This window comes from Ochotona princeps, chromosome 2, assembly GCF_030435755.1.
Source record: "Ochotona princeps isolate mOchPri1 chromosome 2, mOchPri1.hap1, whole genome shotgun sequence".
NCBI lineage: Eukaryota > Metazoa > Chordata > Mammalia > Lagomorpha > Ochotonidae > Ochotona > Ochotona princeps.
Window position 1 is genome coordinate 32,875,599 of NC_080833.1, and position 25,892 is coordinate 32,901,490.

The 25,892-nt window shown below is 54.4% G+C and overlaps 2 protein-coding genes across 3 annotated transcripts; one reads left to right on the top strand and one right to left on the bottom strand.

Moving 5' to 3' along the window:
- Positions 1-990: 990 nt before the first annotated feature.
- P3H1 (prolyl 3-hydroxylase 1) lies at positions 991-16,616 on the bottom strand. Of its 2 annotated transcripts, XM_004591513.3 has the most exons (15): positions 16,078-16,615; positions 13,452-13,604; positions 12,318-12,507; positions 12,048-12,179; positions 10,507-10,646; positions 7,776-7,865; positions 7,461-7,513; positions 7,183-7,304; positions 4,929-5,056; positions 4,731-4,826; positions 4,205-4,355; positions 2,629-2,746; positions 2,121-2,196; positions 1,706-1,846; positions 991-1,433 (listed from the first exon to the last, which is right to left on the bottom strand). In XM_004591513.3, the coding sequence occupies exons 1-15, from the start codon at positions 16,546-16,548 to the stop codon at positions 1,278-1,280; spliced, it is 2,217 nt and encodes a 738-aa protein (XP_004591570.1). In that variant the 5' UTR covers positions 16,549-16,615; the 3' UTR covers positions 991-1,277. The 2 variants fall into 2 exon arrangements, with proteins under 2 accessions (XP_004591570.1, XP_058535870.1); XM_058679887.1 differs by lacking the exons at positions 991-1,433; positions 1,706-1,846; positions 2,121-2,196; positions 2,629-2,746 and adding an exon at positions 2,753-3,035 and having other exon boundaries at positions 16,078-16,616.
- A 189-nt stretch (positions 16,617-16,805) lies between these two features.
- On the top strand, positions 16,806-22,303 carry C2H1orf50 (chromosome 2 C1orf50 homolog). Its single transcript, XM_004591679.2, has 5 exons — positions 16,806-16,937; positions 17,042-17,157; positions 20,650-20,736; positions 21,258-21,389; positions 22,009-22,303. The coding sequence occupies exons 1-5, from the start codon at positions 16,859-16,861 to the stop codon at positions 22,192-22,194; spliced, it is 600 nt and encodes a 199-aa protein (XP_004591736.1). The 5' UTR covers positions 16,806-16,858; the 3' UTR covers positions 22,195-22,303.
- Positions 22,304-25,892: the final 3,589 nt, after the last annotated feature.

A 25,892-nucleotide genomic window follows, 5' to 3' on the forward strand; every position in this document is an offset into this window, starting at 1 on the left:
GGCTGACTGCAGCAGCCCCTCACTGCTCTCATCTCCACTCTTGGCCCCCAGGACATCTGCCAAGACATCATCCAAAGGCATTTCCCCTGCTTGGAATCCTCCCGTGACTCCTGTCTCACCAAGCCAATGCCTGGACTTCACAGTGGCCGAGGCCCCTAAGGTCCTGGCCGCGCGCCACCCACTTCCTCCTCCCCGTCTGCATCACAGCACCAGGCCCCTCGCTGCTGCTTCTGCCTTAAGGCCCTCACTTGCATTGTTTCCTCCTAGGATTATACATAGACATAGGTATCCCCACATTTATTATGTCTCCCCTACAACATCGAATCTTGACGAGCCGGGGGCCTGAATCTGTTCACTACTGTATTCCAAGCCCCAGGCATGCAGCTGGTGCTCAATAACTAAACATCACACAATTGAATAAATGATTGCTGACCGCAGGTTCCCACGTTCACAGTGTCTAGAGCTTCAGGAAGGGCGGTGGCCTTGGTGACGGGGACCCGGATCTCCTGTTCTCTGTCTCCTGGAGACGCGGCCTGGGTGCGGGCTCTCAGGCCAGACAGCAGAAGCAGGAAGCACGTGGCTGATGTGGGGCACCATGCCCAGGGGCTCCTGACCCCACTCCCTGCCAGGGGAGGATTAGGAATAATCCTGACCACTCACCCAGGGCCTGGCAGTTTACAAAGCGCTGTGACAGCCGAGCTTGCATCTGGCCACAGAAACCCTCTTACCCGCCCAACCCCCACCACCCCTGGAAGGTGGGTATAGTCGATGAGCTCCCACTGTGGAGACAACAAGGCCAAGGTCCCTGAGGTTAAAAGACCAGTCCCAGGCTACACAGAAAGTACCAGGCTGGGCCAGGCCTTTCTGTACTGAACCTGCCACTGCATCCTGCCCGGAATGAACTTCCATAAACTGAGGCCTCCCGGACAGATGGGGTTGATTTCCTATCACTGAACAAACCACCAAGTCAAAAAAAAAAAAAAAAAAACAAACCCACGAATCCTTTATTTTTTGGTTGTCTATACAGACATTTAAATACTATCCTGCTGTCCGGTAGCTCCCCGTGCAGGTTGCCTGGGTTGTGCCGGGTCTGCATCCCGAGCCATCAGCCAGGCCCAGCGGGAAGCAGTGTCTTGCTGTGTCCACTCCAAGAGCAGCAGCAACGTGCAGAAGGCTGGCCCACCGCTTGGTGGCTCCGAGGGCCTGGCCAGCCCCGGATGTGGGACAGAGTTCCTCCCTGAGGGTCTACCCGCCCACCTGTGTCCACCTGGATGTTGTCATAGCTCATCCTTGGGCCCTGACTTGCTGCCCAAGACAGAGTCTTGTTCAGGTTGTGTGGAACCGTGCTGGGTGCCCAGTGGCTGCTCCTGGGGCAGGTCCATATCTTCTGGGCTGAAGAGCATCTTCACCAGGTCATCGGCCTGCACCCTGTCCTGCAAGGGACAAGTCCTGTCTGCTCAGAGAGGTTCTGGGCCCAGGAGCTCCTGCTTGGCCCAGCAGGCAGCCAGGAACCCAGCACCGCTCCTCCATTCTGGTGGGGTCCCATGTCCAGGTAGCAGAGAAGGCCCAGAGAGGAAGATGATGCTACGTGACCCTGGGGACAGTGTTGGAACTGGGAGTCCCAAACCCAATGTTGTGAAGCCCCCGGTGAGAGGCCTTGTAGAGGAGGAGGTGGCACAGGGCCTGTGCAGGAAGGGGCTCTCACCCGCTCGCTGTGTCGGGGGTCCAGGGTGAACCACAGGGCGATGGCACAGCGTTGCCCCCTGGTGACGGCCTTCACTCCATGTGGATTCTCTGTGCCTGAAGAGAATCCCACGGCTCTGCCGCACTGGGGCTGCACCTCCGCCTAAAGGGGACAGAAAAGGGGGTGCAACCCCGCCCTTAGAAAAGACCTGAGTTTATGGGGGCCCAGGATTGAAGACGGTTCTTTCCAAAGCCAGAGCCACAGAAAAAGGGCGGCCAGTCAGAGCAGTGACGGGCTGCCCTGGAGGTCCCCCAACCCCCCGGTTTGGGGCAGGGCACACAGGCCACTGGGAAGGCCAGCCAGTAGGTCTGCCCACTGCCCACTCCAGAGAACAGATGTCTGTGTCTCTTGGGCAGGAGAGAAAGGCAACACTCACCGTCACCGTCTTGGCATCCAGTTCAGTGAAATAGAAGTTCCCTCCATCAAAGTCCCCGTTCAGGTAAAGGATGGCGCTAGAGAGGAGAGATACACGGTGCTGCCCTTCTGCCCTGGCTGCTCCCCAAAAGCCTGCACCTCCCACATGTGCCCAGGGGCGGGGTGGGAGGAGGGGCCTTCACAGAAAGAATGCCTTCAAAGACCTTGGAAACAGCATGGCAACCTCTAACCTTTCCCCTCCCTACTCCCTGAGACACCCTAACGATAGGGAATCCATCGTGTGCTTGGGAGCAGGTGTGGGGGGGTTCTGTACCATCCGCCCCATGACACATGCATCACACTATTGTAACGAGTCTCTCACTGAGGGGCTTCCTATCCAGAAGTCTGCAGGATGAAGTAGTGGGCTTTAGGAACAGTTGGCCTACCTTGTGTGTCTGGGCGTGCGTGTCCAGGGACAGGGAGAGAAGGTGGGGCATTGACTGCCTTGTTGTACCTGCCCCTGTACGTACCTGTAGTCCCGGAAGGTGTAGGCAGGGGGCTCCTTGACGCACACGAGGGTCTCGGCGTTCAGGATACAGTTGTCCACGTGCACTGGATGGCTACTGTCCTTCCTTTCAGCCTGTGTCTCTGGGCCAAGAAAACCCGGGTGAGTGCTGGGACATTATAGCCCTTCCTCTGTCATGGACAGGATGCTGGGTGCTTGGAAACGGTCAAGGGACTGAGGGTTGTGGGTCTCTGGCTAAGCCATAAGCCCAGTGGCCCCGAGTCTGCAGGCTTCCTGGGATGGCTCTCGGCAAGGGCAGGCATGGCACGGCAAAAAGAAATGGTCACATCCTGGTTGGATGACACACTGGGCCCAGGGAAGTGATGAGTGGAGTTGGGAGGTGGGATGGGTGCAGGCTTGGGGTACTCAGTCCTACAGGAGGCAAGGGGTGGAAACCTGAGTGAAGGGTGTAGGGAAGATGGGGCCGGTGGTCCTGAGGAATCCATCCCACTAGAAGGCCCTGGGGGTGGGTGGACTGAGAAATCAAGTGGGGAGGGCACACAAAATGCCAGGTCAACCCTCCCCCAGGGCAGCCTGTCCAGTCGGTCACCAGGTCCTGCCTTCCTACTCTAGCCTCACTGGCTCCTTTTGGGGTTAGGCTTGCATCCTCCTCGCCCACGACCACTCTTCGCCAGCTTCCCTGCCTCTCCTGACCCCCAGCCGTGAAGCTGTTCTCTAAAAGCCAAGGCCCTCATGAGTCCACAGCTTGACAATGCTCTGTGGCATGGCTCTGCCCAGACACTTCATATTGAGGCTGCGTGACTCAGCTGGCAGGACTCCACACATCCACGGGAAGCAAAGCCCTCTCACGCGCGCCACCTTCTGAAGGCGTGGCAGGGCTATGCATGATCCCCGCAGCCTGTTCTAGCTCACCCGAATTCCTCAGACACGGGAACAAGTGAGCTTGCAATGCAGCTCAAGATGGATACAAAGTGTAAGTGAAGTCTTGGGCTCAGGGTTGCGGTGCACTGCCTGTGATGCCAGCATCGCATATGACTGCCAGCTCAAGCTCCAACTGCTCTGCTAGCTCCCTCCTGGTGCACCTGGAAAAGCAGTGGAATGGTCCAACTACCTGGGTCCTGGGCACCTAGCGGGGAGACCTGGATGGAACTACAGGTCCCTAGCTGTGGCCTGGAGAACCCTGGCCATCGTGGCCATAAAGGGAACGAACCAGCAGATGGAGGATCTGTCTCTCTGTAACTCCACTTTTCAAGTCAATAAAATCAATTTTAAAACCCTCAAATGTTTTGTAATTCAGCAATTTTCTTAGCTTTCCTCAGCTACTAGGCTGCCCAGGACCTCCTGCACCTTCTTTGGGCTGCACAGTTGTCCACCCCATTGCCCTGTGCTCTCCACAATGTGTTCCTGATGCCTCTACCTCCTCTGGGAAGCCCTCCAGGTCCCAGTCAGGCTTCCGCTGAGGTTCTGCGGATCTGTCCGGCTGTTTCGCCAGCTAGGACAGGGACTGCCCTAGCCTCCACACCCTGAGTGTCCCACCCATGCCAGGGCACAGTACACTCAGTGGGGATGGGAGGGCCCACCTTCGATGGCAGTGCGGCACACCAGGTGTGAGTAGGAGAAGTAGAGGGGGGTGTCCAGGCGGAAGTAGGACTCCATGACGCGCCGTACCTTCTCCGTCACGTTGTAGTACAGGTGTGCGCTCTGCAGAGGGACCTTCCCTTCCTGCCCCAGCTGCCAAGAATGTGAATGCTCAGCTGCCCCAAAGGCCCCTCTGTGGCCACCAGACAGGAGGCCCCTGCCACCCCCTGCACGGGGTGCAGTTTCTGCTCCCCACAAGCAGAACCCCATCCCCACCCTCCATATGAATACCTGCTGCCGCCTGCCCAGAAGCCCAGTGTTCTGTCTGCCCCGCTCTCCTCTGACACTTGGTCTAGCAGACAGGAGCTAGAACAAGGCTGAGCTCTTCCGTGGAACCGAACCTCACTCCCCACAGGCTGGAAAGTGGCGCGGGCAGGCATGGGCTCCAGGTCTCCCCTCACCCAGCCCCAGCAGCTTCTCCCTCCTGCTGCTCCTCAGGCATGTAGCCCCCACCTGCACCAACTCTACCTTGAGGGCTTTGAAGACAGTGACACCATAGAACTTCTCGTTGGGAGTGTGTGGGGAAGTCTGTCCCCGGTAGCCATCTCCTGAGGTTGCTGCTGCCTGTAAGATCCCAAAGTCAAGATGCAGTGGGCCAGGATGGCCTGAGATGAGGTGGGGGTGGGGGAGTGGGGCCAGCAGGGGCCGCCATCCTGCTGCCCTTACGTTGGTCAGTCTCTGTAGCTCCTGACACTCGTCATCAGAGATGAGGCCGTCCATCACCACCCGCTGGGACCCATTCAAGACTTTGGAATTCATGGTGAGACTGACGCCTTCGTAGAGCAGGGGCCCACCTGGAAGGCAAGCACCAACTCTGGCAAGACCCAGCAGCAGTTCTGCCCAGATAGACCCTTCCCTGCAGACTGTTCCTGTGTAAGGAGCAGATGTTCCAGCTGTTCCCTGCTCCATCACTTGAACAGGTGAGGCGGTTCCAGAGGACTGAATCTGGAATTGAGAGATAGATCCAGGACCCAGTCTGGTCCTGCTAGGAAGGCTCTTGGCTTTTGTGTATTGTTCAGGAACCATCACCGACACTTTCCTAGGCCATGACCTCCACAACTGGCAAGAGCTGGATGTGACCTGTGGTCCTGTGCTTTTCAGCTGTGCACCCTTGGCAAGTTACTGACTCGCCCGAGGTTAACCCTGAATTCAACTCATGCTCTGATCTGACTGATAGCATTTCCCTCTAAGCTTGATGCTGACGACAAATAAGTGACCATCCTGACACAGTATTTGACACACGATAGAAGCTTAGAAGTTTGGATGACTATTCTAGCACTTTCAGGATCACAGTTGTCATCAATGTTTACCTGCAAAAGGACCTGCCAGTATGCCTAACCCATCTCTCAGGGAGTGAAGAGAAGTGGGTGGGGGCCTCTGGACACTAAGCCATGCCGGACCAGTCCTTGCCCTCTGCTCCTTCTGTTGAACCAGTCACTGTTAATTAAAGCCACTACAGGGCAGAGAGCAAGCATCCCCTCTCCCCGCTCCCAGGGGGTCCCGCTTGCTGGGGACACACCAGAAACTCCGCTCAGTCCTTCTACTGGCTGAGGCCTCAGAGTTCGTGGAGCACTGCGCAGACAAGGCGAGGGATGGGCACTTGAGGGCTTCAACAGTTACTCAACAGGGCCCGGCGGCGTGGCCTAGCGGCTAAAGTCCTCGCCTTGAAAGCCCCGGGATCCCATATGGGCGCTGGTTCTAATCCCGGCAGCTCCACTTCCCATCCCGCTCCCTGCCTGTGGCCTGGGAAAGCAGTTGAGGACGGCCCAAAGCCTTGGGACCCTGCACCCGCGTGGGAGACCCAGAAGGGGTTCCAGGTTCCTGGCTTTGGATCGGCGCGCACCGGCCCATTGCGGCTCACTTGGGGAGTGAATCATCGGACAGAAGATCTTCCTCTGTCTCTCCTCCCCTCTGTATATCTGACTTTGTAATAAATAAATCAATCTTAAAAAAAAAAAAAAAAAACAGTTACTCAACAACCAGCAAAAGCAGGCTGTAGCAGCCTAAGGAGTTCAGAAAGAGAGGACCCCAATTGGCTGTAGAGGCCAATGACGTGGCAGAGCGGGTAAAGCTTCCAACTGTGTGCCAGCATCAATACAAGTCCAGGCTGCTCCACCTCCAGTCCAGCTCCCTGCTAACAAGCCTGGGAAAGCAGCTGAAGAGGGCTCAAATGCTTGGGCTCCTGTTATCCATACAGGAGACCCCAAAGAAGCTCCTGGTTGCTGGCTTTGGACAGGCCCAAGCTCTGGCTGTTGTGACTATTTGGGGAGTGAATTATTAGATGAAAGATAGCTCTCTTTTTCTGTAACTCTGCCTTTCAAATACATGAATAGGTCTTAAAAAAAAAAAAAACTTTGTAGGGGGTACCTGAGACAGGTTCAAGGGCAGGGATCACGGGAAGTATGCTGGCAGGAGGGACACAGCCGCACAAAGACTGTGAGCAGGGGCAGGATGCAGAGCAAGCAGCCGCCCTGCTTGAGGCAGAGGAGGTATCACTGGAAGAGCAGGCTGTGTGCCTAGGGGGAAGGTAAGGAGGACAGGGGCAGCATCCTGTGGGCAACCTGTGGGCAAGGATGGACCAGATGAGGGGAGAGGACTGTGACTGCTGGCAGCGGCTGATGGAGCCAGGGGCGGTGGGATAATGGCAGGCGGAACAGAGCTATTACCAGCAGGCACCCGGAGGGAGCTGCAAAGGGGAAGGAGGAGCCAGAGGCGGCTTTGAGCAGTGTCCTACAAACTCCTCCAGGGGGCGCTACACTCACATTTCTGTGATACAGGAATCCTACTTCGCCAAATTCATAGGGCTCTTTGCAGCTGGCAGTCCTGCTGGTGAGCTGGGAAGCCCCGAACGCCTGCTGGCTCAACCCAAGGCTGGCCCATGGGGTGCAGCCTGACAACACACCCAGCTTCTTCCTCTCACCTTCCCGAGTCAGTCTGCTCACATCCAGCGACTCCTTGGTCTTCTCTTCTACCAGGGTCTCAATCTCCTTCATGAGGTTTCCAATCTCCTGGGAGATGCGCACGGCTGTCTCCCGCTCGGACCTGTGGGTACAGCCACTCTGAGGCCTGCCACCCCAGGGCCAGCCCTGGGCTCCCACCCCAGCACCCAGCCCACCCTGGGCCCAGAGTTCGCATCTGCCTGGGCTTGGGAGGCCTCATCAGATCGATCCAATCATGCAGTTTCTTCAAGGTCCTCACTTCTGTTTCTCTTGCAACCTCTTGGGAATCACCTCTTCTGGAGTCCACGAATCCTAAGAGTAGGTCAGGGAGAAATGAACAATGCAGAGGCCTTCCTTAGACTTCCAGGTCCCAAGCTGTACAACGGGGCCTATGGAGGGGAAATTCACCCACCTCCCTTCTGGAGAGGAAGCGGGGGTCTCCTGGCTGCCCCTCCCGCTCGTCTCGGTCCCTCATGGTCCCCTTCCACAGATTCCCTGCCTGCTGACCCCCTGACAGTGCAGCGCCTGCCCCCACTCGCACCACACTCCGCCACCCCTCTTTCTGCTGGCTCACCGGATCCACGAAGGGAATTCCAAACACATCATAGGCAAAGAAGAGCAGCTCCTTTTCCAGCAGGCTGCGCTGTCGGTACTCCCGGGCACTCTGCAGAAACAGTGGCAGGGGGCCCTGGATCTCAGCCCTGCCCCCACACCCTGCGGGGAGGGAGTCCCTCTCTGGCACTCCATTCCCTGGCTCTCCGCCATGACTGACTGTTCTTCAGCTAGGACACAAGTCACTCTTCCAGGCCCAGCGATTCTTCCTGCCTAGCACAGGTGGCAACACCAGCCCCTCAGGCACCCGTGGGACAGAAAACTGGCTGGCTTTCCTGAGATGCAGATGGCAACATGCAGGAGCCCCATACTCAGCGGGGAGCCTTGGTGCCGGGTGACACCGAGTGACTCATCTAACCTTTACAGACACTTCAGAGGTTGGCTCTATTATCCTTACTTTACAGGGGAGAGAACTGAGGGGGTAAGGGAGAAGTGTTGTCTGTTTAAGGAGACACTTCGGGAAATAGGGGAGCAGGGATACCTGTTCAAACCCAGGACCTCCTGGTCCCAAGGCCCATGACCTCCTGCACTGCCTCTTGCCTTCCTCAGACTCTGACCTGACAGCAGCCCTCCCCGAAGACAACCGCAGTAGAGGGCCTACCTGCCCCAGCAGCCTTCCTGCAGGCAGAGCGCACCCAGCATGGGGACACCGAGTGCCTGCTTGGGTCACACCTTTCCCTAGGCACCCTGCTAGTCTCCAAGCAGCAGGAGGAAGATGGACACAAGAAAACACCATTAGTTAAGATAAACGGTGAGGCAGTCCAAGTACAGCAAAGGTAAAGCAGAGATTCCTAGGCTGTGACCGTGTGGGAGTGGGTCCTGGGCTGCAACCGAGTGGAAGTGGGCCCTAGGCTGTGACCGTGTGAGAGTGGGTCCTGGGGCTGTGACCGTGTGAGAGTGGGTCCTGGGGCTGTGACCGTGTGAGAGTGGGTCCTGGGGCTGTGACCGTGTGGGAGTGGGTCCTGGGCTGTGACCGAGTGAGAGTGGGTCCTGGGCTGTGACCGTGTGAGAGTGGGTCCTGGGGCTGTGACCGTGTGGGAGTGGGCCCTGGGCTGTGACCGAGTGGAAGTGGGCCCTGGGCTGCGACCAAGTGGCAATGGGCCCTGGGCTGCGACCGTGTGGGAGTGGGTCCTGGGCTGCAACCGAGTGGAAGTGGGCCCTGGGCTGTGACCGTGTGAGAGTGGGTCCTGGGGCTGTGACCGTGTGAGAGTGGGTCCTGGGGCTGTGACCGTGTGGGAGTGGGTCCTGGGCTGTGACCGAGTGGGAGTGGGCCCTGGGCTGTGACCGTGTGAGAGTGGGTCCTGGGGCTGTGACCGTGTGGGAGTGGGTCCTGGGCTGTGACCGTGTGGGAGTGGGTCCTGGGCTGTGACCGTGTGAGAGTGGGTCCTGGGCTGTGACCGTGTGGGAGTGGGTCCTGGGCTGTGACCGTGTGAGAGTGGGTCCTGGGCTGTGACCGTGTGGGAGTGGGCCCTGGGCTGTGACCGAGTGGAAGTGGGCCCTGGGCTGTGACCGAGTGGCAGTGGGCCCTGGGCTGCGACCGAGTGGGAGTAGGCCCTGGGCTGCGACTGTGTGTGCATTTCCCAACACCCTATGCCATGACTGGCCTCTGTACTGGGCAGCCACAGAGAGTCTGGCTGCCACTTGTCAGCCATGGGCCCTGGACAAGTTCCTGTCAGCTCACAGGCGCTGTCCTTGCCTAGGATCTTAGCAGATGTTACTTTCTAGAATGGACCCTGGTTAAAAATGGCAGACTGACCATATGGGGCTATCTTCCCTCTCTCCCCGAGACTCACTAATACGACTTTAAAAAAAGGGGGGGGGCCCGGAGGCATGGTCTAGCGGCTAAAGTCCTCGCCTTGAAAGCCCCGGGATCCCATATGGGCGCTGGTTCTAATCCCGGCAGCTCCACTTCCCATCCAGCTCCCTGCTTGTGGCCTGGGAAAGCAGTTGAGGACGGCCCAATGCTTTGGGACACTGCACCCGCGTGGGAGACCCGGAAGAGGTTCCAGGTTCCCGGCATCGGATCGGCGCGCATCGGCCCGTTGCGGCTCACTTGGGGAGTGAATCATCGGATGGAAGATCTTCCTCTCTGTCTCTCCTCCTCTGTGTATATCTGGCTGTAATAAAATGAATAAATCTTTAAAAAAAAAAAAAAAAAAAAAAGGGGGGGAGGGTTGGGAGGAAGCACTATTAACCAAGCAAGACAGAGACTGGAAGTGTCATTTTAAAGCCAGACTGTCAGCATCTGGTGGGCCAAGGAGCAACCACAGACTGGTGGTCTTCCTGTGGGAGGGCGGCAGCAGGGCCCTGCCTACCGAAGTCTCAGGGTTGCAGAGCCCAAGGGAGGACCCTTTGTACTTTTGCTCTGAACAGCAGGCTTGTCAGAGCTTTCCTCCTTGTGTTTGAGGTGGGGGAAAAAACTCTGAAGGAGGGAAGAAGTGCAAGTGGGCAGACAGCAAGAGAGGGAGATGGAAGTCGGAGGGAGATGGGACCAACCGGTGTGAAGGAAACCGTGACACCCTGGCCAGGTAGCACCAACCATCCCATGCCAATGAGGGGACAGCCTGCTTTGCAGCTAGCCCTCTGTATCGACTCTGTGCCCACCATCATGCCGAATAGGCCTCAAGTGCGCCTCCCCCCGTCCCTGCTCCCAGAACAAGCCCTGTAGGGGCACACGTAGCAGTAGGTTTTACCTCCCGGGGGCTGATGGATCTGGCTTGTTCCTCTCCAAGCATGGCTGTGTAGTAGGCCAGATTCTGGGTCATCACCTCGTCGCTGGGGAAGAAGAGGAGGTAGGTCTTGGCACATTCTATAGCCTGAGTGTAGTTCCCAACTGCAAAGCAGCACATACATAAGATACAGTTACACATGGCTACAAGAAAAGGAACCACTTAGACGCTGCTCTCAGCACAGCTGGAGCCTACAATGACACATGGTTCTAGCTGCTGCAGAACAGACTGAGGCTGGTATGTGGGCGCAGCCAGTTAAGCCACTTATGTTCAATCCCATGCATGAATCTGGATCTTGGCTCCTCCACTTAAAAAAAAAAAAAGAAAGAAAGAAAAGTTGGGTGTGGTGCAATGGTTCAATGGCTAAACCCTTGCTTTGCATGTGCCAGGATCCCATAAGGGCTCCGGTGTGTGTCCCAGTTGTTCTACCTCCCATCCAGCTTCCTGCTTGTGGCTTGAGAAAGCAATCAAGGATGGCCCAAAGCCTTAGGACCCTGCACCCACATGGGAGACCCAGAAGAAGCTCCTGGCTCCTGGCTTTAGATCGGCTCAGCTCCAGCCATTGTGACCACTTGGGGAGTGAGCCAACGGATGGACAATCTTTCTGTCAATCTGACTTTCCAATAAAAATAAGTAAATTAAAACAAAAAGATTTAAAGATTTATTTTTATTGGAAAGGCAGTTACAAAAAGAGAAGGAAAGACAAATCTTCCATCTGCTGGTTCACTCCTCAGATGGCTGCAATGGCTGAAACTGGGTTGGTCTGAAACCAGGGGCTTCTTACGCATCTCCCACATGGGTGCTGGGTCCAAACACTTGGGTCATCCTCCTCTGCTTTCCCAAGCCATTAACAGGGAGCTGAGTTGGAAGTGGAGCAGCAGGGACTTGAATTGGTGCCCATTTGGGATGCTGGTGTAAATTAAGTAAATTAAGACAAAGGCTTCATTACTATGCCATGGTACCGCAGAACAGACCGAGGCAGGCATCCTGGGAAGCAGTGGGTGATGCTTTAAGTGTGTAAGTCCTACATGGGAGACCCAAATGTTTTGGGCTCCTGGCTTCAGCCAGTCCATTCTGGGCCACTTCAGGCATCTGGGCAGTGAACCAGCATATGGGAGCTCATGCAAACGACAGACCCAGCCACCCGGACCATCACCTTCCGTATCCCAGGAAGCTGGGTGTGAAGCCGGGACTCAAGCACTCCACCACGGCCTTCAACTGCTCAAAGGCCAACCCCTGGACACCTCTACTTTTGCTACTACCTTTAATTCAAATTTAAACATTAGATGAAATGCTTCAGAGGGGACAAGAAGGTCTCCCTCCCTGTTTTCTGGTCTGGCTTCTGATGCGGGCTTCCTGTTGGCAAAGGGACCACCTGGCTTGATGTCTCCCACAGGCGTAGAAAGAATCCAAACAGACTGAAGAAATACATAACCATAAAGCCCCACTCCCCATCTTTCTCTCGTTGTCTTAGGGCAACAGAGAACGAAACAAGCGGGGCTTACTGTTATAATAGGCAAACTGCAGATAATTATAATGTGATGGAAGGAAGTCTTCAAAGGGCTTTTCTCTGCTTGGGTGGGAAGCAAGCTCGGTGACACAGTTCTGCTTGCAGCTGAGCACCTGGATGTAATGATCTAAAAAGAAGCACAGAGGGGGCGCCAATAGCACCATCTTCACGTTCAAGCGGAAGCAGGAATAAGGCTGAGCATGCAGGTGAGTATCATCAAGATGGAGGTGGGGGCTGCCAAGGCCGGGCTCTGAGCTGGGTGCACCTGTGATGGCCTGGAAGAGGTCAGCATTGTAGTCCAGGTAGTTGTAGCCGTCGTAGTCATAGGGGCCCTCGCAGAGAGCACGGCACTCCTCGTGGGCCACGAAGTACTCTCGCAGTGCCGCCTCCAGGTGGGGCACGGCTTCCTGCGGCCGCTCCTCCGAGTAGAGGCGCACTCCCAGCCGGAACTCATGCTACTAGGAGGAAGGGGGAGTGAGGGGAGCTCCAGGGGACCCCCTCTGTCTGCCATTCAGGACTCGGATGGCAGGGGCTAACTTCTGAAAATCTCCACACATTCAACTCTTTCTCTGGACAAATGTGATGGAAATCATGGCTACTTTCTTGCACTTTTCTTTTTTACAGCCTTAAGAGTTTTCAGATATACAGAATTGACTTCAAAAATGTCATCCTGATGTTGCTTCTAACATTGCTACTTCTAAGTTACTGAAGGGTAAGACAGCAAAAGCTATTTGTAAAAGAGCTCCATCACCATAGTCCACTTTTTATGGAGAAGATGTTTCCTGTTCAACAGAGCGGCAGTGCTGAGGAGCAGGGCACCACTTATCACAGTGGAAGTGAACAAGACCAAAGAAAAAACAAGATGCGTCCATTAACGTGGGCTCTGCACAAGATGGACAATCATGCGGCCATCAAAAATTGCCTTTTCCAAGTACCCTTCTATTTCTCCTTGCGTTTGGATGTCAGAAGCTTGAGTGAGAAGCTTAAGTGAGATTCTTTGCTTTGACCTGAGTCATATATATTTCTTTGTCCCTTAAGGTTACTCTGTGTTTACAGTTTAATCCCCTTGTAGAAAATAGCTGTAAATTATCTGTAAACTTTCTAAGAGAAACAAATTACAAATGTGAAGACCTTATGTTTAAAAAAAGTGTTTTCAAAGAAAATCTGAAGACACAGAGAAGACTTTAGGTTAAAAATTAGATATGAAAGTCTTAAAAGTATTGCAGAATATTTACTGGTTTTCTTAGGTACTAGCATTAAATTATTATTTTTAAAAAAATGTTGACAGTGTTCTAATGTTATGCAAAGAGAACGATTCCTTTAATCAAAAATTAACCCTACCACTAAAAACCACGAGAGAGAGAGAGAGAGAGAGAAAGAGAGGAGACAGGGTTTTCACCATGTGGGGTTGGGCCTCAAGGTCCCTGAAGTCCTCCTCCTTCACTCCAGACATGGTCTGGTAATAGTCCAGGTTCTGCCGCATCTCCAGGTGCTCAGGGTTGCCCACAAAGAAGGTATGTGCTGCTGCCACGGCTTTTTCCAGCTTGTTTATCTGAGAATAAAGCATCAGCTGTAATTCTCACCTGAAGAGGTGTGACCTGACGTGCAGTCCACAGCAAACAGGCAGCCCCAGGCATTTCGAGCCTCCCTCACTGTGCCTAGCTCCTGCCAGCCCCAGGAAACACACCAGAGGCTGAGGGCACAGGGGCCTGGGCAGTTGCAGCCACTTCCCAAATCAGGCACAGGGGCTGCTAACATGCTAGGAGTTAATGTACACTGAAAAAAGGGCACATTGCAGGAGCATGGGTGCAAGATTGTCTAAATGATATATTTTCTTTTTAAAAAAAGATTTTACTTTTATTCGAAAGACAGATTTACAGAGACGAGAGACAAAGATCTTCCATCTGCTGGTTCACTCCCCAAGTGGCTGCAATGGCCAGATGGGCCCATCTGAAGCCAGGAGCCAGGAACCTCTTTCAGGTCTCCCAAGTGGGTGCAGTCTCAAGGCTTTGGGCCATTCTCCCCTGCTTTTCCAGGGTACAGACAGGGAGCTGGATGGAAAGTGGAGCAACCAGGATATGAACCAGCACCAATATGAGATTCCAGCATGTGCAAGGCGAGGATTTAGCAACTGGGTTATTGCGCCAGGCCCACTTGGTATTATTTTTAAGAACATTTTGGGATTGGTTTTGTTTTGTGACCTAGCTTCGGATTGGCTCAGCTCTAGCCACTGTGGCCACTTGGGGAGTGAACTAGCAAATGGAGGATCTTTCTCTATCCCTCCTTCTCTCCGTATAACTGCCTTTCCAATAAAAACAAATCTTTAGAAAAAGACTTATGTATTTGAAAGTCAGAGTTTCAGAGAGAGACCATCTTTCCACTCTTCACTTCCTAAACGGCTGTGATGGCTGGGGCGGGGCCAGTCTGACTCCAGGAGCCACGAGCTTCTTCCAGGTCTCCCACAGGAGAACAGAGGCCAACCACTTGGGCCATCTTGTGCTGCTTCCCCAGGTGCACCATCAGGATAGGAAGTGGAGCAGCTAGGAATCGCATGGGCGCCCATATGGGATGCTGGTGTTGCAGGTGGTGGCTTACCCTACCACGCCACAACACAGGTCCCAGGACTGTTGCTTTTAGAGATCTACTCTCACTCCCCCCTAGGTCCCCCTGCAGTGCTGTGTCCTCCCCCATCTTCTCACTCCCCTCCCCACCCACCTTTTCTTGACTCTCTAAGCACTGAGGCACCTCCGTCTAGAGGACCCAGTCCCATGTGTCCACATCACTCATCCTGCCACTGCTTTTTCTTTCTTTCTTCGGGGCTTATTCTCCAGAATTAACTAACCGGCTCTAAAACCCAAGCCTGAGGCGGGTGCTCTAAAGCCTGCAGACTTCTTTCCCCAGCTGGTCTCACTCACCTCCCCAGTCCCCTCTCCTGCTGCTCCCCACGCATCCTGACACCCCAAGCACAGCTGATGTTCCCAAGGCAACCCCATGCTGGGTCATCCTCTCCCTCCTGCCGGCTCAGCCTCTCTCTCCAGCAATATTTGGGACAGGGTTGGATCTCCTCTCTTCTTTTGAGACTCTTCATTTCTGAGCCCAAGGTTATGTTCTGTCTCTTTTGCGGCCCCACAAACCTCGCAGCCGTCCCACCGTGATTGTGTTCTGCAAAGCGAGACAGAAGCCAAAGCTCAGGGGAGCGGCTAGTTAGCTGCACACCGACTCAACACATGCCTGCCACAGGCTTTCCGGAAGTGCTGCGGGACCCTGTGATCAAACCCGGCCCAATTATTCTGAATGGAGGAACAGAGGGGAAGCATGAGAAGAATGTTTCTTTCTGGGGGGGTCCCCAAAAATTTCGAGGTCTCTCTTTAGGTTGAACAGGAGGTCTGCTAAACTCCAGACATCACAGACATTCTTTTTTTTTTTTTTTTCAATATAGCGGGACTAAGAACCGCCTGCTCTGGGTCGCCATCACCACCGCCACCACTTAGGGGCTGGGATGTTTCACACCCATGGGTGTATCTGGCCCTGGGGTTCCTAAAAATAGGAATTTTCTATGGCAACCTGACAGAGGGTCCCCACCCCTCCCCCACCCCCCATCCAGGGAGCGCTGGCGACGTGGCAATCCCACAGCCTGAAAGAGAGCGGCTGGGCTTGGTGGCGGCAGGAAAACCATCACTGGAAAGCGATCCGGGAGGAAGAGAAGGTGGACGCGTCCAGCATCGCTGGGATGCAGTGGAGTGGGGTCTGGAGGACGTGGGCCGCCGCTTCGGCGTCCTCCAAGGAGGTCCCCCACGAAGCCCCCAAAGGCCAAGGATCTGTGCGGCCTGTGTGCTAACTCCAGGCAGTCTTTCGAGGTTAGCGTCTGCCCGCTCTGCGTCCGAGGAGCGCTCCCCAGGCGGGAGGTCCCCCGGTCCCCTCTCGGACACTTTCCGGGCGCCCCCAAGCCCCCCAGGATCCCCTGCAACCACGCCCCTGCCCCGGAAGGACTCCCGCCAGACGCCCGGCTCCGGGCAGGTCTGCACCTTGAAGTAAGCGACTTGCAGGTAGTTGTAGGGGCTCCGCTTACGGAACTCCAGCTCCAGCTCCTCGCTCAGCGAGTGGGCGGCCGGCGGCCCCAGGCAGCGGCGCAGGCAGGCGGCGCGGCGCAGCAGGCCCCCGAAGAAGCGCAGGTCGTGCAGGGCTGCGGCGGCCGGAGTCTGCGCCGCCAGGCTCGGGGCCGAGTCGAGGTCCAGCTCCCACGGGAGGTCGGCGGCACACCGCGTGCGGCAGCGCAGGCGGAGGGCGCGCAGGGCGGCCCGCGAGCGCAGCGCCCGCTCCATGCTCAGGACCACCCCGGCCCAGTCCCCGCGCGCGTAGGCCGCGGTTCCTTCGGCGAAGAGCAGGTCGGGCGCTGCCATGTCCCATGCTGCCTCGGACTCGACCTCGGCCTGGGAGGCAGCGGCGGCGACAGCCAGCAGCAGTGTGGTCAGCAGCCTTAGCGCCCGCGCCGCCATCGCCTGCCCAGACCTAACGGCACCGCGCGCCTCCCGCCCCGGCGCGCCGAAGCCCCACCCACCGACGGGCCCCGCCCCGCGGAGCCCCGCCCCCGCAAAGCCCCGCCCCCGCAAAGCCCCGCTTCCCACCAGGGCAGCGCATGCCCACAGGACCTGGGACTCTCCGACCCTCCCCTTTGCGGAGCGTCAGACGTCAACCAGCCGGAGCCCCGCCTCCGAACCAGGACCCAGTGGCCTTCAGCCCACAAAAGCTCCGCCCACCCGCCTTTCTGCGCATGCCTCTCCGGCTCTCCCCGCCCTAGCGGCTGTCATGGAGGACGCAGCACCGTGCGGGCAGGCTGAGGGAGCCGCTCAGAGTCCAGCAGTGCGGTCGGCAGCAGGTCCAGGAGGTACGAGGGACTGGGGTCAGCCAAGGGGAAGGAAGCCCCTTCCCCAGAGGGCAGCCCGGGCGGGGTCGGGCGCTCACGGGCTGTGTCCCCCGATGTGTGTCCAGGAGCCCCGGTGGAGTTCACCCCGACCCCCGGCGGCCTGGCCCTGGTGAGCCCCTACCACACCCGCCGGGCCGGGGACCCCTTAGACCTCGTGGCGCTCGCGGAGCAGGTGCAGAAGGTGAGGAGGCACACCTGGGGAAGTGAGTAACCCTCTCCGTTCTCCGTTTGCCCTGCGACTTTCCCACACCCGGACCTCGCAGCTGCTGACAGGTGGTGGTGGGTGTTAGTTATTTAAAACAGGTTAGAGTTATTTAAAACAGGTTGAGTTCTAGTTCATACGATATGACAGTATTTTACGTGCAGCTAATTCCCGCAACCTGGTTCTTTACCGTGAGCCGAAAACACCAGACGCAGCGAGGTATCTTAGGAGGTTTATTCTAACGGGGCAGGAATGGGGTGTAGGTGGTGGAGAATAGCAGGGAAGAGGGGAAGGGGAAGGGAAGCCCGAAGAAGAAGAGACAGCCAGAGCCGCACCGGGGGCCTTTTTGTCTGCAAAGGTGTGGGGGGCGGGAGTTGGGGGGATTGAGGGCAGGCCCCAGGGCATTGGTGCCTGCAGGTGAATGTCTAGGGATGATTGGTGAGTGGGCAGAGTTGGGGAAGGGGCTGGAAGTTTGGGGGTGGGATTCTCAGGTGGAATGCCGGGTTACATCTGATTGATTGGTGGATGGCTAGACCAACACAAATTTCGTGAGCTGTGAGGAAGAAGGAATGGTGCCGGGTCCTTACAATGGGATGGAGGTTGGTCGTCTTCTCTCTCCATTTCGAACCTGTCTGGCCTGACCAGATCCAGTATCTGGGCCATCGTCTGCCTTTCCAGGCACATTGGCAGGGAGCTGCATTGGAACTGGAGCAGCTGGGACTTGAACTGGTGTCCATGCAGGATGCTAGCACCACAGATGGAGGCTTAGTGTACTACATCGTGACACTTCCCCTCCCCCCCTTTAAAATCTTAAATATACCAAAAGAGAAAAAAAGAAGATGCATTTATTTGAAAGCCAGAGTTTCAGAGAGGGGGAGAGATCTTCCATCCCAAATGAGCCAGGTTGAAGCCAGGGACTTCATTGGAGGTCTTCCACATGGCTGCAGGGGCCCAAGTACTTTTTTCTGCTGCTTTGACAGGCGCATTAGCAGGGAGCTGAATTGTAAATGGAGGAACTGGGCCCAGCATGATAGCTTAGTGGTTGAAGTTCTTGCCTTGCATGTGCCGGGATCCCATATGGGCGTAGGTTCTAATCATAATACCCCTGCTTCCCATCCAGCTGCCTGCTTGTGGCCTGGGAAAGCAGTTGAGCATGTCTGGCCCAAAGCTTTGGGACCTGTACCCATGTGGGAGACTTGAAAGAAGCTCCTGGCTTTTGATTGACTCAGTTCTGGCTGTTGCAATCACTTGGGGAGTGAACCAGTGGATGAATGAGCTTCCTCTCTGTCTCTCTTCTCTCTGTATATCTGACTTTCCAATAAAAATAAAATCTTTTAAAAAGACAGCAGGGGGCCTGGCACTGTGGTCTAGTGGCTAAAGTCCTCACCTTGAACGCGCCAGAATCCCATATGGGTGCCGGTTCTAATCCCAGCAGCTCCACTTCTAGTCCAGCTCCCTGCTTGTGGCCTGGGAAAGCAGTCGAGGACAGCCCAAAGCTATGGGACACTGCACCCGCGTGGGAGACCTGGAGGAAGCTCCTGGCTCCTGGCTTCGGATCGGCACAGCACCAGCCGTTGTGGTCAGTTGGGGAGTGAATCACCAGATGGAAGATTTTCCTCTCTGTCTCTCCTCCTCTATGTATATCTGACATTCCAATAAAAAAAAAAAATAAATCTTTTTAAAAAAAGTCCTACATCTTTTCCATGGAAATTCTTTCAAATAGCACTGTGAGTTGAGTTGAGTTGCCCCTAGGCTGTGCACATAGTTCAGTTCCTGCATTCCTCAGCACTCCTCATTCCTAAGCCAGTTACTTGGTTCATTTTTTTTTAAATTTATTTATTTTATCAGAAAGTCAGATATACAGAGAGGAGGAGAGACAGAGAGGAAGGTCTCCTGTCTGATGGTTGACTTCCCAAGCGGCCACAATGGCTGGAGCTGAGCCAATCTGAAAGCCAGGAGCCAGGAGCTTCTTCCAGGTCTCCCACGCTGGTGCAGGGTCCCAAGGCTTTGGGCCATGCTCCACTGCTTTCCCAGGCCACAAGCAGGGAGCTGGATGGGAAGTGGAGCTGCTGGGACTAGAACCAGCACCCATATGGGATCCCGGGGCATTCAAGGCGAGGACATTAGCTGCTAGGCCACGCCGCCGGGCCCCCTTGGTTCGTTCTTAACTTTAACCTGTTTCTGTCACATACTTGTGATTATTGCCTACGTGATAGTGCATTATTATCTTAATACACAGAATACCAATTTTAATTGTCTGTATTTTGTTGTGTCTGAGTCACTGTTACTTTGCTGTAACGTATGGTAGCCTCAGGCTACATAGAGCTTATGTGGTTAATGGAACTAAGGCATCACAGTTTTAATTTGATTGTGGTTCGAATTTCAAAAGCCTATTTGCTTCAATTATTGGAACGTATAAAAACTTGAAACAATCAGATATTCAACTATTTCAACTATATGCTGTTGTGTAACAAAATACCAGAGGCTGGCTACTTTATAAGGAAAAGAGGTTTAGCTCGCCATGTTGGGGGTTCAGAGGTGTGGCAGTGGTATTGCTCGGCTCAGGTGAGACCTGTTGGTCCATGGCCTTGTGACTGGTAGTGTCCTGGCAGGAGCTCCCATGACAAGGATTCCTGCGGTGCAGCCAGAAGCAACACGGATTCGGAGTCAGGCTCACGTTTTCTCTTCCTTTCTTTCTTTCTTTCTTTCTCTTTCTTTCTTTCTTTCTTTCTTTCTTTCTTTCTTTCTTTCTTTCTTTCTTTCTTTCTTTCTTTCTTTCTTTCTTTCTTTCTTTCTTTCTTTCCTTCCTTCCTTCCTTCCTTCCTTCCTTCCTTCCTTCCTTCCTTCCTTCCTTCTTTCTCTCTTATTTATTTATTTATTTATTTATATTTATTGGAAAGGAAGAGATACAGAGAGAAAGGTCTCCAATTCACTGGTTCACTCCCTAAATGGCTGCAGTGGCGAAACTGAGCCAATCCGAAGCTAGGAACCAGGAGTTTCTTCCTGGTGTTCCATTCGGGTGCATGATCCAAGTCTTGGGCCATCCTCAAAGGCTTTCCCAGGCTACAAGCAGGGAGCTGGATGGGAAGTAGAGCAGCTGGGACAGAAACTAGGACAAACTAGGGCTCATACGGGATTCCAGCATGTGCAGGGTTAGGATTTAGCCACTGGGCCATTGCGACGGGCCCGGATCACATCTTACAACAACCCACTCTCAGGGGAACTAACGGATCCTGCAAAAACTGCATTCACTCCCACCCCCACTGCTGCTCTACCATACTGTGCCAGGGCCCAGGCTTCCAGCACAGAACCATGGCGGACACACACACACATCGGGGCCACAGCAAAACGGGAAGAACGTGTTAGTGAGAGGCAGCAGCATCCCGGAGCTCTCTGCTCTGGGATCTCCATAAAAACAAATAGACGCGTGATCAGTTTCCAACCCACAGTTTGGCTTTCCCTCATCTATAGGCTGATGAGTTCATCCGGGCAAATGCCACCAACAAGCTGACAGTCATAGCTGAACAAATCCAGCATCTGCAAGAACAAGCCAGGAAGGTAAGGGACACCTGAGGTTTCTGTGGTCTTGTTTTGCTTCAACATTGCTGAGCTTGAAGTCATTGTCACTTGTCATAACTTACTTGTCCTCAGAATATCCTAGAAAGGTAGAGGTATTAGGTTAAAGGAAAGCACATACTTTGGGGGTTAAGGAGTCTTTTCAGGATTTATTTATTGTAAGTAGTAGAGAACTGATATTGTGTGTTCTACTGATTCACTCCCCAAATGCTTACAACAGCCAAGGCTGTGCCAGGCTGAAACCACGAGCCAGATACTCTATCCTGGTCTGCCCTGTGGGTGACAGGGGCCCAAACACTTTAACCATCTTTTGCTGCTCCCCAGGCACATTAGCAGGGAGCTGAATCGGAAGAAGAGCAACTGGGACTCGGATTGGTGCCCGTATGGGATGTCAGTACTCCAAGCAGCAGCTTAACGTGCTCCGCCACAATCTCGTCCCAGTTTCTACCTGACCTGAGTGCCTGTTACCTCAGACACCTGAGTTCTTACACCCCTGCTTATAGGTCCTCGAAGATGCTCGCCGGCACGCTGACCTGCACCACGCAGCCTGCAACATGGTGAAAAAACCTGGCAACATCTACTACCTCTACAAGCGGGAGAGCGGTCAGCAATATTTTTCCATTATTTCTCCAAAGGTAAGAACATTTATTCTTTGTGCAAAACTGTTCATTAGCCTTTGAGAAATTCTTGGCCTTCCTGGAAACAGGCATGTACACTGATAAGTTTCCTAGGAGATTGGGATAGTGCAAGTGTGACCCCTAAAGATCTATGTGTGCGTAAGTCATTTCACTTACTCTGCTAAGGGAGGGATCTGGCATGTCATGTAATTATTTTTATGTTTTAAAAGTTTTATTTATTGATTTGAAAGAGTTACCCAGCGAGGGAGAGATCTTTGATTCCCCGTTTCACTCTCTGAGTGGCTGTAACGGCCAGGGTTGACCAGGCCGCCAGCTTCAGGAGCCTCATCTAGGTGTCCCAAATGGGTAACAGGCCCAAACACTTGGATCATCTTCCCTACTTTGTCCAGGCCGTTGGCAGGGAGCCAGATGGGAAGTGGACTGACACCCGTATGGCAGTGGCTGCTCACTGCATCACAATACAGGCTCCACGCAGCTGCTTCCTAAGGATGGGTCTGACTCGTCCAAAGTGAAAAACCAGAAAAGAGCTTTGTGTGCCTCACAGGGCGTGAGCTCAGCTGGATCCGTCCACGTCCTATGCTGAGCTGACCAGAACCGTCTCCTTTCCCCTCTCTAGGAGTGGGGAACGAGTTGTCCCCATGAGTTCCTGGGCGCCTACAAACTGCAGTACGACTTGTCCTGGACACCGTATGAGGACATTGAGAAGCAAGATGCTCAGCGCCGCCTGCTGGACACAGTGCTTGGCCAGCCGGTGGCCCTGCCTCCGTGCCCCGAGCCCACTGTCCAGGGCCTGCCTCGCTGAGCGTGACCTCTGAGGGCCCAGCCCCTCCTTTATTGGGCCTGCCCTTCACCTTCATGGGAGGTGCCATGAGTGGAGAAGGTGTGGTTGAATCATGACCTACTTAGCAGGAGACCGTGTGTGGCTGTAAATGCTGTTGTCCTTCCATTTAGTTGGGATGACAGGAAATCATGTCATCCTCTTGGGTCCTCGCTGGGCCTGGCCAGTTGCCAGCTTCAGGAAATTGGGTGGTGAGCTCTCCCTCGTCCTTTCCGTCTGTTCTTCTCTTATGTCAAACCATCAGAGGAAGAGTTTCTCTTCCCACCAAAGGGCTGGTGGGTCATTTTCTAGAGAGAATGGCTTTGGACTGTACGCAGCTGGAAGCATTTGAGAGTGGGGTTAAGGAGGCAGGTGTTGGACCTAATGGTGAAGACACTCCTTGGGATGCCTACCTCCCATATCGGAGTATCAGGTTCAAAACTTGGCTCCTCTTCTGACTCCAGTTTCCTGCTGAAGTGGATCCTGGGAGGCAACAGTGCTGGCTCAAGTACCTGGGTCCCTGTCACTCACACGGGAGACCTGCATTGAGTTCCTGGCTTCTGCCTTCAGCCTGGTCTACGCCCGGCTAGTGACGGGAATTTGGGAGGGGAACTCGATGGGGGGCGGACTTGGGGAGGGAGTAATAGAACTGTGTCAGAAATGATAATAATTTAAAAAAAAAAAGTAAAATGGGAGATCTGTCTTTATCTGTAAAATAAATAAATATTTATTGGAACGACGTATTTACAGGGAGAATGAAAGAGAGGGAAAGATCTTCCATCTACTGATTCACTCCCCCAAATGGCTACAACAGCCGGAGCTGAGCTGATTCAAAGCCAAGAGCCAGGAGCTTCTTCCAGGTCTCCCATGTGGGTGCAGGTCCCAAGGCTTTGGGCCGTCCTCTACTGCTTCCTCAGGCCACAAGCAGGGAGCTAGATGGGAAGTGGAGCAGCAGGGACACGAACCACCACCCATATGGGATGCTGGTGCTTAGAGATGGAGGATTATCTCGTTGAGGCTTCATGCCAGCCCCATAAACAAAAATGTAAGTCACCTAAAGATTGAGGTTGAGAATGTTTCACACTTGGTGTAACTCCGGCTTTATATTTATCTGGGAACACGAGTGCTGGGTAATGGAGAGTGAATGGGGGAACTTGCTGACCTCGTGCTGGTTGTACGATCTGGACACCTCTAGTGCTCTGTCTTCCCTGCTCTGGCTGGAGAATCGAGTTAGCTGCAGAGGCTGGGTTTGTAGGGATGGGTCAGTCAGTCTCTAAAGTCAGAATTTGAGACTTGGGAAAGACATTAAAGGATATCGCTGTCTGACTCTCTCTACGGCCTCCCCAGGGAGGAGACCCTGAGCTCAGTTGCCTGTAGCAGAACAAACCCAGCTAAGTGACCGCCTTCTGACAGCATCAGAGAGAATAGGACAATGGGAGTCAGGCAAAGGAAAAGCAGCCAACCTGCCCAGCGGTTAACGCAGATGAAAGCTGTTTGTGTCCAGAACCATTCCAGAACTTGACAGGGGCTCTCTGGCTCCATAGCTCTGGTTGTGGTTCTGACTGGGTTCTGCAGGACCGTGGTCCCTGTGGACTGCATGTGTAGCACCTCTAGCACTCTGGTGCTTGCCTCAGTGCCCGATGGTCTACTGGCCATGCTGTGGCAACAGCAGCAAGAGTTGTACTCTGGGGCCCGGCACGCTGGCCTAGCAGCTAAAGTCCTTGCCTTGAACGCGCCGGGATCCCATATAGGCACCGGTTCTAATCCTGGCAGCCCTGCTTCCCATCCCGCTCCCTGCTTGTGGCCTGGGAAGGCAGTCGAGGATGGCCCAAAGCCTTGGGACCCTGCATCAGTGTGGGAGACCCAGAAGAGCTCCTGGCCCCTGGCTTCAGATTGGCGCAGTACCAGCCATTGCGGCCATTTGGGGAGTGAATCATCAGACAGAAGATCTTTCTCTCTGTCTCTCCTTCTCTGTATATCTGACTTTGCAATAAAAAAAAAAAAATCTTTAAAAAAAAAAAAAGTTATACTCTGGAACCCAGAGTTGCTCAACTTCCTTCCTGAGATGAATGTTCCTCCAGTCGGCCCCATCCTGGTGGTCCTGGCCCTTCCCGATAAGCTGTGCTCCTGGAGCACTGCTGCCTCCCTAAGGCCTAGTACAAGCTGTGTCTCTGTGTTGCTGTAACACAACGCCCGGTGCAGGTAGTGTATGAAGAGGTCATGCTTCTGGCAAGGTCCCTTGGCTGTGTCACACACATCCACGGTGAGCGTGCATGGGAGAGCAGTGGCCAGAACAAGGGGAAGAGTGAGGTCCATGGGACAGAGGAAGTGAGTGAAAGGGGCCTGGCTCATTCTTTTGAAACAGCCTGCTCTCCCTGGTGGGAACTAAGCCACCCCAGGGAGACCAGTCCACTCGGGAAGACCAGAGAGCCGTCCTGAGCCAGTCACTTCCTGTGGGTCTCGCCTCCTAAATATCCCTTTCAGTTCCCTCACACCGGAGACCATGCTTCCGGCATGGGATCCGCTGGCGGAACAAACCCTAACCCAGCTCAGTGGACTGGACCCTCACAGTGTCACTCACAAGTCACAAGGGTCACTCACAAGTCAGTTCTCAGAGCCAGTGTGGAGCATCCACAAAGGCCTGCTGCCAAGAGGTTGCAGAGGTGTGCCAGGAAACACAGGAGTGGGCACTTCAGACCATACCGAAGTACCTTGGGATTTTAGAAGGTTCTGATATGAGTGGGCATGACACATTTTGCAAAGATTCATGGTGGCCTAAATGACAGATTTTTGTTTTATGGCTTCCACAGGTCAAAGGTTTAGGCACAATTTTGCTGCATTCTGTACCGCAGGGTTTCTCTCAAACCCAGACTGCAGGCATGTGGTTGGCTGGGGCTGGGCAGGGCCTGCTTCCAGGCTGCTACTGTGGCTGGATTTCAGTCCCTTGAGAAGCCGAGGGGCTCGGTCCATGAGCTGCTGCCTGCGAGCCCGAGCTTGTCCCCACTTCCCTCAGCCCATGAGTCTCCACACAGGGCAGTTTGTCACAGCCAACAAGGACAGGAGTCCACTAGCGGGACATGCAACAGCCTCACTGTGTTTTGGCAGAAGCCAGTCCCTGGGCCAGTAACACTCGAGAGAGCCACCCCAGGGTGTGGACACCAGAAAGCAGCCTGCTTGAATCATTGAGTTCTTTCATCTCTCCCCTCTGCCACTGTGCTCCCGGCAAGGGAGGAAGGCCCACAAAATGGTCACATGGGACTCCCAGCTTGGACAGAATAGCCTCTTCCTGGCAGACAGGTCCTGCTTCCCTTCTGTACCCTCACCCACCTCCCATCTGTTTGCACACATCATTAATTTAAGCTCTTAAAAACACAGTTCCAAGCCCGGCCCGGTGGCTGAAGTCCTCGCCTTGAACGCGCCAGGATCCCATATGGTCGCTGGTTCTAATCCCGGCAGTCCCGCTTCCCATCCAACTCCTACTTGTGGCCTTGGAAAGCAGTTTGGACCTTGCGCCCACGTGGGAGACCTGGAAGAGCTGGCTCCCAGCTTCAGATTGGCACATTACTGGAAGATCTGTCTCTCCTCCTCTGTATATCTGACTTTGCAATAAAAATAAATAAATCTTTAAAAACAAACAAAACCACACAGCTCCACTCCGCTTTCCTAACCACACATCCTAACCA

Bases quoted from the DNA above. Each gene is read 5' to 3' on its own strand.
- C2H1orf50 (XM_004591679.2), top strand. From the start codon at position 16,859: ATGGAGGACGCAGCACCGTGCGGGCAGGCTGAGGGAGCCGCTCAGAGT. The intron at 20,737-21,257 runs GTAAGGGACACC...CCCTGCTTATAG, and splicing joins TGCAAGAACAAGCCAGGAAG to GTCCTCGAAGATGCTCGCCG. The intron at 21,390-22,008 runs GTAAGAACATTT...TCCCCTCTCTAG, and splicing joins TTTCCATTATTTCTCCAAAG to GAGTGGGGAACGAGTTGTCC.
- P3H1 (XM_004591513.3), bottom strand. From the start codon at position 16,548: ATGGCGGCGCGGGCGCTAAGGCTGCTGACCACACTGCTGCTGGCTGTC. The intron at 4,356-4,730 runs GTAGAGTTGGTG...CATTCTTGGCAG, and splicing joins CTGTCTTCAAAGCCCTCAAG to CTGGGGCAGGAAGGGAAGGT. The intron at 2,197-2,628 runs GTACGTACAGGG...TCTCCTCTCTAG, and splicing joins TACACCTTCCGGGACTACAG to CGCCATCCTTTACCTGAACG.